Raw genomic sequence first — 12,481 nt, 5'->3', positions numbered from 1 at the left:
CTCCCTTCATAGCTAGATTTTAATATATGCTCTGCTTCTCCCTAAGCTTTTAATAATTTCCCATTCCAAATCTGGCCAAAGACTTCACTGTTGGCAATAAACCACATCGACAGGATTTTCCCCAACTATGTAGAAACATAGAAAATAGGTGCAGGAGGAGGCCATTTGACCATTCATTGTGATCATGGCTGATTATCCACAATCAGTAACCCATGCCTGCCTTCTCCCCATATCCCTTGATTCCACTAGCCCCTAGAGCTCTATCAAACTCTCTTTTAAATTCATCCAGTGAATTGGCCTCCACTGCCCTCTGTGGCAGAGAATTCCACAAATTCACAACTCTCTGGGTGAAAATGTTTTTTTCTCATCTCAGTTTTAAATGGCCTCTCCTTTATTCTTAGACAGTGGCCCCTGGTTCTGGACTCCATGCATGCCATACATGCCGTTTCTTAAAGAAATCAGATTTGACGAGCAAAATCATTTAATTTCCTCTAAAATGTGTGCTGGCTACTATTTTCGCGTCAGGTTAAAGTTGAAGTGCCGTAGAGCACAGAAACTGGACTTTTAACTTGGCTTTCTGTGCTTGCGGTTAGAGCGGGCGGTTATTATTCTCCCCACGTTACTATCAACTTCCTCCAGATTCTACTGTTAATCGACAGTGGCCAATCAATCTTCCAACCCACATATCATTCGGTTGCGTAAGGCAACTGGAGCACCTGGAGGAAGCCTACAGTTGAATGAATGAATGATTGATACATGTGGCATGTCACAGTGAAATTCTTTGTTTTCCATACACAAAGTATGCTAAGAACCACCACGTCTGGGGCGCCGACTTTCCGTGATTACGATCGGCATCCGCAATGTACAGATACACAATAAAGGGACGTTACAGGCAAACATGTAGATTCCACACGTAGCAGCCAAGTTTAGGATTGAACCTGGCTCCCTGGAGATTCTAAGGCAGCAGCGGGCGGTCACGGTGGCGCAGCGGTAGAGTTGCTGCCTTACAGCGAATGCAGCGCCGGAGACCCGGGTTCCATCCCCACTACGGGTGTTGTCTGTACGGAGTTTGTACGTTCTCCCCGTGACCTGCGTGGGTTTTCTCCGAGATCTTCGGTTTCCTCTCACGTTCCAAAGACGTACAGGTTTGTAGGTTAATTGGCTTGGTAAATGTAAACATTGTCTCTAGTGGGTGTAGGATAGTGTTAATGTGCGGGGATCGCTGGGCGGCGCGGACCCGGTGGGCCAAAGTGGCCTGTTTCCGCGCTGTATCTCTAAACTAAACTAAATTAAGCTCAACTAGGTGCATCACTGTGCCAATCCCCAAAGTGGGCGGCTTCATCCTTCAATATTGTTTGCCCAAACCACAGATAATGAAATTGCTGACTTGGCAATGATACTGATCAGTTCCATCTCTCCTTTTAACGTTCCAGCTACATTGGTCACTCTCCATTCTGCAGGACCTGAACTGTTCACATTTTTAATATACTGGCATATCTGCTCCTTCCTCCTCTCTCCTGAGATGCTGCCTGACCCGCTGAGTTACTCCAGCATCTTGTGATATCTGCTCCTTGTAGTACCTTTGATTGGTTTCTAACCTGAAACTACTTGTTATGAACCATTAACATTTATTTGCTAAAAGGAAATACTCCCGTTTTAATACGTTATGAAACTCAATTTGATGATTCATTTTTAACCCTTTTTTGGAAACATAGAAAATAGGTGCAGGAGGAGGCCATTTGGTCCTTCGAGCCAGCACCGCCATTCATTGTGATCGTGGCTGATCATCCACAATCAGTAACCCGTGCCTGCCTTCTCCCCGTATCCCTTGATTCTACTAGCCCCGAGAGCTCTATCTAACTCTCTTTTAAATTCATACAGTGAATTTGGCCTCCACTGCCCTCTGTGGCAGGGATTCCACAAATTTTGTTTTAAAGATGATGACAATGTAACGTCTAGCCTTTGCTTGTCCAGATACAGCATGCACACCTGATTTATTTAACGACCTTAAGTGGATGGAGTACTACCTCACTGCTGAATGCCAATGGGGACAGATTGCTCAAGAAGCAGATTGCTTCAGAGGTTGAAAAGTATGAACCTTCAGAACTTATTTATTTGTAGAAACAATTAACTGCAGCTGGTGGTTAACCAAAGAAAGAGCAAATGCTGGAGTAACTCAGCAGATCGGGCAGCATCAATGGAGATCAACACATTGTGTTGGGACCCGCCTTCAGACTGGTGAATTGTTTCATCAGTCTTATTGTTTCGTCAGAATTCTTGTTTGCATCATTTATGTGAATTAGTGTATTATATTTGCACATTTTCCATCCTGTCTTTCCATTATCTTTTAAAAAATGCAGTTATTCCAGTGTAATATTTTCTATAGGGACTTAGTTGTTTCTTGTTATCTTTTCTCCCACACTCAAATTAATATGCAGAGTTCAATTTGTTCTTCATACGTTCTGGGAACAGAATCAGGCCATTCGGCCCATCAATCATAGAAACATAGAAAATAGTTGGAGTAGGCCATTCGGTCCATCGAGCCAGCACTGCCATTTAATTTGATCACAGCTGATCATCTAAAATCAGTGCACCTTGCCTGCTTTCTTCCCATATCCCTTGATTGTGTTCTATCAGTATATTATGTTTGTGAACTGTGTGGAGTAGTGTAACAAAGCGTGGAGTTGGTGCACTACACCCCACTTTACTCTGAAGGAAGAATTGAAATGCTCAGTTCATTTTTGTGCTGATCTCTTTCTACATAACAGACATTTGCGGATGAAATTGAGAATATTCAGTCCAATTTGACTTCAATGAATGAAATTCAGGACTCGCTGAAAGAGGGGCCAGTACCAGCCATCTCCCATGCTGTGGCAACTCGTCTGACTGGCGTTTGGACACGATGGAAAACAGTGAAGAACCAGGTAGGGAGTCAGGTTCCCGAGCTTTGTCGATGTAGAGTTTGCAGTGTCTCGGGAGTTGTGGGTGATGAAAACATATGGTGGGAAGAAGGAGAAATAAACAAAGTGGAGATCTGTTTTGGAATTTGGCCATTTCTCAATTTACAAGAGAAATGTCGTGCTGGATACATGCTATAAAGTGAACTATTGCAATTTAACAACTCGCTATGGCGATTTTGGTAGAATATGCTCCTCTGTATGGACTTTAGGCACTGTTCATCAGCTCAGTAAATCAAAGTAACTTACCCCAAAGAATAAATGGCATTATAGTGAAAATGTGGACAATCACATGTTCATTAGTCCAATGCGGACACAACATGTTGGAGTAACTCAGCAGATCAGGCAGCATCTCAGGAGAGAAGGAATGGGTGACGTTTTGGGTCGAGACCCTTCTTCAGACTGATGTCAGGGGAGGGGGTGGGACAAAGATAGGATGTAGTCGGAGACAGGAAGGCTAGTGGGAAAACTGGGAAGGGGGAGGGGATAGAGAGGGAAAGCAAGGACTATCTGAAGTTAGAGAAGTCAATGTTCCTACCGCTGGGGTGTAAACTACCTAAGTGAAATATGAGGTGCTGTTCCTCCAATTTGCGCTGGGCCTCACTCTGATAATGGAGGAGGCCCAGGACAGAAAGGTCAGATTGGGAATGGGAGGAGGAGTTGATGTGCTGAGCCATTGGGAGATCAAGCAGGTTGAAAAGGTTCATTAGTCCAATAATACCTTTAGAATGGAATTGCAGGATATCCACAGAGAGATGAACCAGTCTGAAGAAGGGTCTCGACCCGAAACGTCACCCATTCCTTCTCTCCAGAGATGCTGCCTGTCCCGCTGAGTTACTCCAGCTTTTTGCGTCTATCTTCGATGAACTAGTCTAAATTGCAAGGGTTTATCCTGTTTGCATTTGAAACATATCAGTCTCAGCCTTTTAGACCTTTCAATGTGTTTTTTACTCTTTAGAGACACAGCATGGAAAGAGGCCATTCAGCCCACCGAGTCCACACCGATCACCCCCGTACACTATCACTATCCTACACACATTAGGGACTATTTGCAATTTTTATCGAAGCCAATTAACCTGCAAACTTGCACGTCTTTGGAGTGTGGGAGGAAACCTGAGCACCCGGAGAAAACCCACATGGTCACAGGGAGAATGACCAAACTCCGTACAGACACCACCCAGTGTAGGATTGCCAACTGTCCCGTATTAGCTGGGACATCCCGTATATTGGGCTAAATTGGTTTGTCCCGTACGGGACAGCCCTTGCCCTGTATTAGGCCCGGGGACCGCAGTGTAGGCCCGGGGGCCGCAGTGTAGGCACGGAGGCCCGAGTGCCCCCTAACGGAGGTTGCGTTGCAATCCGGCTCCCGGCCCGGGCGGCCGCCATTGGTGGAGCGGGAGCACGTGGCCGCTGGCTGAGTGAGGTCACGTGGGGCGCGGGGCATCACCTTGTCCCTTATTTGGGAGTGAGATAGTTGGCACCTCCAACCCAGTGTCAAGATTGAACCCGGATCTCTGGCACTGTAAGGCAGCAACTATACCGCTGTAGCACTGTGTTAAATACATGCTTACTCCTACTGAGATAGCCTTCACTTGCTATTGATTAGCAAAGGGCCTTTCCAGAACTTTTCGTTATGACTCAGTAGGTCGTGGCCTGCCCTTGAGACTGAATATTATTGATCCAAAAATGTAAACGCTGTGCTATCTGGAACTGCAAGCCTGGGGGAGTTGCGGGAAGATAAAGCATGAGAAACTAAATGCACAAATGCAGCTGTGGGAACTTACTTTTCAAACTGTATGCCAGTGTTTGTATGACTTTGACATATCTAGACTTCAAGCAGATGTATTTTGGGTGTAATCTGTACAAGGCCAAACACATAATCTACAGAGAGACTTGGGCCTTTTGGAAGGGTGGGCTGAAAGATGGCAGATGGAGTTTAATGCTGATAAGTGTGAGGTGCTGCATTTTTGGCAGGACAAATCAAAATAGGACGTACAGGGTAAATGGTAGGGAATTGAGGAATGCAGTGGAACAGAGGGATCTGGGAATAACTGTGCATTGTTCCCTGAAGGTGGAATCTCATGTGGATAGGGTGGTGAAGAAGGCGTTTGGTATGCTTGCCTTTATAAATCAGAGCATCGAGTATAGAAGTTGGGATGTAATGTTGAAATTGTACAGGGCATTGGTGAGGCCGAATCTGGAGTATGGTGTGCAGTTCTGGTCGCCAAATTATAGGAAGGATGTCGACAAAATGGAGAGGGTACAGAGGAGATTTACTAGAATGTTGCCTGGGTTTCAGCACTTAGGCTACAGAGAGAGGTTGAACAGGTTGGGTCTTTATTCTTTGGAGCGTAGAAGGTTGAGGGGGGACTTGATAGAGGTTTTTAAAATTTTGAGAGGGACGGACAGAGTTGACGTGGGTAGGCTTTTCCCTTTGAGAGTGGGGAAGATTCCAACAAGGGGACATAGCTTCAGAATTGAGGGACAAAGGTTTAGGGGTAACATGAGGGGGAACTTCTTTACTCAGAGGGTTGTGGCTGTATGGAATGGGCTTCCGGTGGAAGTGGTGGAGGCTGGCTCGATTTTATTATTTAAGAGTAAATTGGATAGGTATATGGATAGGAGGGGATTGGAGGGTTATGGTCTGAGTGCAGGTAGATGAGACTAGGTCAGGGAGAATGGTCGGCGTGGACTGGCAGGGCCGGACAGGCCTGTTTCCATGCTGTAGTTGTTATATGTTATATGTTATAATCAATTTTTTGTTTCTTTATTTAAACTGAGAGGCTCCAGGGAATGATGAGTCAGTGAGCCTGGTGTCAGTGGTAGGGAAGCTATTGAAGAGGATTCTTTGGGATAGGATTTACCCGCATTTAGGGTGGCAGAGTGGCGCAACAGTAGGGTTGCTGCCTTACAGCGCCAGAGACCCGTGTTCAATCCTGACAAAATGTGCAGGAAGGAACTGCAGGTGCTGGTTTAAACCGAAGATAGACCAAAAAGCTGGAGTACCTCAGTAGGTCAGGCAGCATCTCTGGATAGAAGGAATGGGTTTCTGAAGAAGGGTCTCGACCCAAAACCTCACCCATTCCATCTCTCCAGAGATGCTGCCAGCCCTGTTGAGTTACTCCAGCTTTTTGTGTCTATCTTCAATCCTGACTGATTGTAAGAAAATAACTGCAGATGGGCGGCACGGTAGCGCAGCGGTAGAGTTGCTGCTTTACAGCGAATGCAGCGCCGGAGACTCAGGTTCGATCCTGACTACGGGTGCTGCACTGTAAGGAGTTTGTACGTTCTCCCCGTGACCTGCGTGGGTTTTCTCCGAGATCTTCGGTTTCCTCCCACACTCCAAAGACGTACAGGTATGTAGGTTAATTGGCTGGGTAAATGTAAAAATTGTCCCTAGTGGGTGTAGGATAGTGTTAATGTACGGGGATCGCTGGGCGGCACGGACTTGGTGGGCCAAAAAGGCCTGTTTCCGGCTGTATATATATGATATGATATGATATGATATGCTGGTACAAATCGAAGGTATTTATTTCACAAAATGCTGGAGTAACTCAGCGGGTCAGGCAGCATCTCAGGAGAGAAGGAATGGGTGACATTTCGGGTCGAGACACTCCTTCAGACTGACTCAGGGGGGCGGGACCTCACAGGATGAGGGGAGAGGGGAGATCTTATAGAGGTGTACAAAATCATGAGAGGAATAGATCGGGTAGATGAACAGTCTATTACCCAGAGTAGAGGGAATCAAGGACCAGAGGACATAGGTTCAAGGTGAAGGGGAAAAGATTTAATAAGAATCCGAGGGGTAACTTTTTCACACGGGTGTATGGTACAAGCTGCCAGAGGAGGTAGTTGAGGCTGGGACTATCCCATTAGTTAAGAAACAGCTGGACATGTACATGGATAGGACAGGTTTGGAGGGTTATGGAACAAGCGCAGGCAAGTGGGACTAGGGTAGCTGGGACATTGTTGGCCGATGTGGGTGAGTTGGGCCGAAAGGCCTGTTTCCACACTGTATTCCATTCTGTGACTCACTTATCATATCATATCCTATCATATATATACAGCCGGAAACAGGCCTTTTCGGCCCACCAAGTCCGTGCCGCCCAGTGATCCCCGTACATTAACACTATCCTACACCCACTAGGGACAATTTTTACATTTACCCAGCCAATTAACCTACATACCTGTACGTCTTTGGAGTGTGGGAGGAAACCGAAGATCTCGGAGAAAACCTACGCAGGTCACGGGGAGAACGTACAAACTCCTTACAGTGCAGCACCCGTAGTCAGGATCGAACCTGAGTCTCCGGCGCTGCATTCGCTGTAAAGCAGCAACTCTACCGCTGCGCTACCGTGCCGCCACTTGTGGGCCACAGGGCCTGTTCTTGCGCTGTGTCCTGTGTTAAATGTCAGATTTCAGACTTTTTTAGCCTTTGTAAACAGTATTATAAAAGGTAGCATATTTAATTTTGATATTCCATGATTGTAATGTTTTTGTCAGTTCCTGATCATTGGAAGCCCTGGTCTCTCTGCACATCTTCTGATATTTCTCTTTGCAGGTTTTGTCTCAACAGCTGAGATTGTCTGAGGGTGAGGCGAAGACATTAAACTTGAGGAAAGATCTCGTGGAGATGAGTGAGTGGATGACGCAGGCAGAAGAGGATTATTTAGAGAGGGACTTCGAATATAAGTCACCTGGAGAATTGGAGACTGCGTTGGAGGAGATGAAGGTAATTTTTCAAACAAAATAACAAGATGGTAGCAAATAAATTCCAGTTGGAAATGTCTGCAATACAATTACTTCAGACCTTTACTAATTTCTTCAATTAATTTAGATATAATGCAGAGATTTCAAGCCTGCAAGATCTTAGTCCATCACGGACCCCAACCCCAAATACTGAATTTTGGACTGAAGAACGGTCTCGACCCGAAACGTCACCCATTCCTTCTCTCCTGAGATGCTGCCTGACCTGCTAACACATACACTCGCATGTTTCCCAGGATGGGAATATCAAATACTAGAGGGCATAGCTTTTAGCTGAGAGGGGCAAGGTTTAAAGGAGATGTGTCAAGCAAGTTTTTATGCTTTATGTTTTATATTTTAAGTTTTATGGTGAGTGTGTGGAACACGCTGCTGGGAATGGTGGAAGAACAGATACAATAATGGTGTTTAAGAGTCTTTAGGATAGGCACATGGATATGCAGCAAATGGAGGAATATGGATGAATGAACAGGCAGATAAGTGTTTGGTCTTGACACCATGTTCAGCACAGACATTGTGGGCCGAAGGGGCTATTCCTGTATTGTACTGTTCTGGTATTTTTTCTTCAAAATGGCGCCATCGTGTGGCGACATTTTGCAAGCAGCACAACAGCAAAGAATCAAATATAGCAGTTCTGAACTTATTTGGATAAAAGAATCTCCTTATTTGGATAAGGAGATTAGAAAATCACTTGGTGAACACTGCCCATGTACATCGTGTGTACTGTCCTCTCCGCCATTGAAGGCACTGCCTCAAAAGGCAGCCAACATCATCAAGTGACCACACTACCCTGGCCACGCTTTCAGTTCACTCCTGCCATCAAGAAGAGCCTGAAAACTGCAAAGGTACAGGAACAGCTTCTTCCCAACAACCGGCACGGTGGCGCAGCGGTAGAGTTGCTGCCTTACAGCGAATGCAGCGCTGGAGACTCGGGTTTGATCCTGACTACGGGTGCTGTCTGTACGGAGTTTGTACGTTCTCCCTGTGACCTGCGTGGGTTTTCTTCGAGATCTTCGGTTTCCTCCCACACTCCAAAGACGTGCGGGTTCGTAGGTTAATTGGCTGGGCAAATGTAAAAATTGTCCCTAGTGTGTGTAGGATAGTGTTAATGTGCGGGGATCGCTGGGCGGCACGGACCCGGTGGGCCGAAGGGCCTGTTTCTGCGCTGTATCTCTAAATCTAAAAAAAAATCTAAATCTAAACCATCAGGCTACTGAACACTATGAACTCCAACTACAAAATGCAAAATGCAAAATGCCCAAACTACAAAATGCCTTGGTTGCACATGGGACTTCTGGCTGTTTTGTTTTTGCGCTTTATTTCTTTTTACTTTAGACTTCAGAGGTACAGCCTGGAAACAGGCCCTTTGGCCGACTGAGTCCATGCCTACCAGTGATCATCCCAGTACACAAGCACTATCCTGCACACTAGGGACACGTTTTTTAAACAATTTTACCGAAGCCAATTAACCCACAAACCTGTATGTCTCTGGAGTGTTGGTGGAAACCAGAGCACCCGGAAAAAACCCACGCAGGTCACAGGGAGAACGTACAAACTCCGTGCAGACGGCAACTGTCAAGTCAAGTCAAGTCAATTTTATTTGTATAGCACATTTAAAAACAACCCACGTTGACCAAAGTGCTGTACATTTGATTAGGTTCCAATAGAAAAAAAAAAAAATGAAAACATACAGTAGCACGCAAACAGTTCACAGCGCCTCCTCAATGAGCCTCAAACGCTAGGGAGTAGAAATATGTTTTGAGCCTGGACTTAAAGGAGTCGATGGAGGGGGCAGTTCTGATCGGGAGAGGGATGCTGTTCCACAGTCTAGGAGCTGCAACCGCAAAAGCGCGGTCACCCCTGAGTTTAAGCCTAGACCGTGGGATAGTGAATAGCCCCAAGTCGGCCGATCTGAGGGACCTGGAGTTAGAGAGGGGGGTTAGAAGATTTTTGATGTAGGGGGGGGAGTGTCCATTTATGGCTTTATACGTGAACTGTAGTCAGGATCTAACCAGGGGCTCTGGCACTGTAAGGCAGCAACTCTACCGTTGCACCACCGTGCTGCCCCCCTGCCGCGCCCCCCCCCCCCACCCATACAATCAGTCTGAAGAAGGGTCTTGACCCAAAACGTCACCTATCCATGTTCTCCAGAGATGCTGCCTGACCCGCTGAGTTACTCCAGCACTCTGTGAAACGTCACCTATCCATGTTCTCCACAGATGCTGCCTGACCCGCTGAGTTACTCCAGCACTCTGAAACGTCACCTATCCATGTTCTCCACAGATGCTGCCTGACCTGCTAAATTACTCTCGCACTTTGTGTCCTTTTGTGTATTAACCAGCAGTTCTTTGTTTCTACTCTTGACTTGACTCTTGAATTTAGGACACATCATTTCATCTGGTAAGAGGGATAAAGTGATTGAGAATCTAGACGATAACATGAATGCCCTTTGCATTCAAATTCTCACTTATTTATTCCCTCTGTTAAATAACAACTTTACGCACTGAGTCAAGAGTGTTTTATTGTCGTATGTCCCAGATAGGACAATGAAATTCTTACTTGCCACAGCACAACGGAATATGTAAACATAGTACACTGTAAATAATAATAATAATAATACTAGACTATTGTAGTTCAGAGCTTATTTGAGGTGTCATGTTTAATAACCTGATGGCCGTGGGGTAGAAGCTGTTCCTGAACAGCGTCACAGTTTTCAGGCTCCTGTACCTTCTTCCCGATGGCAGGGGTGAAATGAGAGCGTGGCCAGGGTGGTGTGGGTCTCTGATGATGCCGGCCGGTCCAAGGCAGCCAACATCATCAAGTGACCACACCACCCTGGCCATGCTTTCAGTTCACTCCTGCCATCAAGAAGAGCCTGAAAACTGCAACGATACAGGAACAGCTTCTTCCCAACAACTGGCACGGTGGTGCAGCGGTAGAGTTGCTGCCTTACAGCGAATGCAGTGCCGGAGACTCGGGTTCGATCCTGACTACGGGCGCAGTCTGTACGGAGTTTGTACGTTCTCCCCGTGACCTGCATGGGTTTTCTCCGATAAATCCCTTCGATGGTGGGGAGGTCAGAGCCGGTGATGGACCGGGCAGTGTTCGCAACTTATTGCAGGCATTTCCGCTCCTGAACGATCAAGTTGCTGAACCAACTTGAATATGAATGCCGAAGCATGTTGAATATGCTGCATATTTTTTTATACAATTAGGTTACCAGCAGTTTTGTGTTGAAGGTGAAGAACTGCACAGATGCTCCATTGACATATTGCAACAAGAAGACATAATTGATCACAACCTCCTGTGGATTTGCCATATAAATACTCTAGTTGAAAGGGCTGCTCAGAAAAATTGGTGTTCTGTAATGAATCAATTCCTGGCATTCCAAATATTTTTATGATCCACAAGGGTTAAGAATAATGTGTAGGAAAATAACTGCAGATTCTGGTACAAATCGAAGGTATCACAAAATGCTGGAGTAACTCAGCAGGTCAGGCAGCATCTCGGAGAGAAGGAATAGATGAGACCAAGTAGTATAAGAAAATAACTGCAGATGCTGGTACAAATCGAAGGTATTTATTCACAAAATGCTGGAGTAACTCAGCAGGTCAGGCAGCGTCTCGGGAGAGAAGGAATGGGTGACGTTTCGGGTCGAGACCCTTCTTCAGACTGATCAAGTCTGAAGGAGGGTCTGAAGAAGGGTCTCGATCCGAAACGTCACGCATTCCTTCTCTCCTGAGATGCTGCCTGACCTGCTGAGTTACTCCAGCATTTTGTGAATAAATAGTTGAGACCACATCAGTCTGAAGAACGGTCTCGACCTGAAACGTCACCCATTCCGTCTTTCCTACATGCTGCCTGACCTGCTGAGTTACTCCAGCATTTTGTGATACCAGGGATAAAGAATAATGATCATTTGCTGAGTGCAGTGGAACCCCAATAGGTTGGCATTAACACTCTCTGCCATTGCTGCAACGTTATGCACAAAACATACCACGTTTACTAAAGTCATAGAGTGATACAGTGTGGAACCAGGCCCTTCGGCCCAGCTTTCCCACATGTCCCAGCTACCCTAGTCCCACTTGCCTGCGCTTGGTCCATAACCCTCCAAACCTGTCCTATCCATGTACCTGTCCAACTGTTTCTTACACAATGGGATAGTCCCAGCCTCAACAACCTCCTCTTGCAGCTTGTTCCATAAACCCACCACCCTCTGTGTGAAAATGTTACCCCTCGGATTCCTATTAAATCTTTTCCCCATCACCTTGAACCTATTTCTTCTGGTCCTCGATTCCCCTACTCTGGGTAAAAGATTCTGTGCATCTACCCGATCTATTCCTCTCATGATTTTGTACACCTCTATAAGATCTCCCCTTATCCTCCTGCACTCCGTGGAATAGAGACCCAGCCTACTCAACCTCTCCCTATAGTTCACACCCTCTAATCCTGGCAACATCCTTGTCAATCTTTTCTGAACCCTTTCAAGCTTGACAATATCTTTCCTATATTATGGTGCCCAGAACTGTCCACACAATTTAAAATGCGGTCTCACCAACGTCTTCTACAACTGCAATGTGACTCTCCAAAGTCACAATGACAGCTCAGTAACCCAGAGAGGGTAGGACAGAATATGCATGTGAACACTGCCACTTCTAGGTCAAGTACTGTTGGATCTTGTTCCTGGAACTTCCTGCTACGGAAGTCCCTTCAAGAGAATTACTCTAGAGGTTCAAGGTGAGCTTGAACATCTCATGGGC

The 12,481-nt window shown here is 46.0% G+C and overlaps 1 protein-coding gene across 6 annotated transcripts in view; it reads left to right on the top strand.

Annotated features, from left to right (window-relative positions):
* LOC144596441 (utrophin-like) overlaps positions 1–12,481 on the top strand; it is a 401,591-nt gene that overhangs the window by 144,569 nt on the left and 244,541 nt on the right. For all 6 annotated transcript variants that reach the window (XM_078404693.1, XM_078404692.1, XM_078404691.1 and 3 more), the window contains 2 exons: positions 2,769–2,924; positions 7,519–7,689. In XM_078404693.1, coding sequence (XP_078260819.1) covers positions 2,769–2,924; positions 7,519–7,689 — 327 coding nt within the window. The remainder of the gene's footprint in view (positions 1–2,768; positions 2,925–7,518; positions 7,690–12,481) is intronic.

This window comes from Rhinoraja longicauda, chromosome 9 (genome assembly GCF_053455715.1).
Source record: "Rhinoraja longicauda isolate Sanriku21f chromosome 9, sRhiLon1.1, whole genome shotgun sequence".
NCBI lineage: Eukaryota > Metazoa > Chordata > Chondrichthyes > Rajiformes > Arhynchobatidae > Rhinoraja > Rhinoraja longicauda.
The sequence above is the reverse complement of the archived record's forward strand: the minus strand, read 5'-3'. Positions and strand labels throughout refer to the sequence as shown.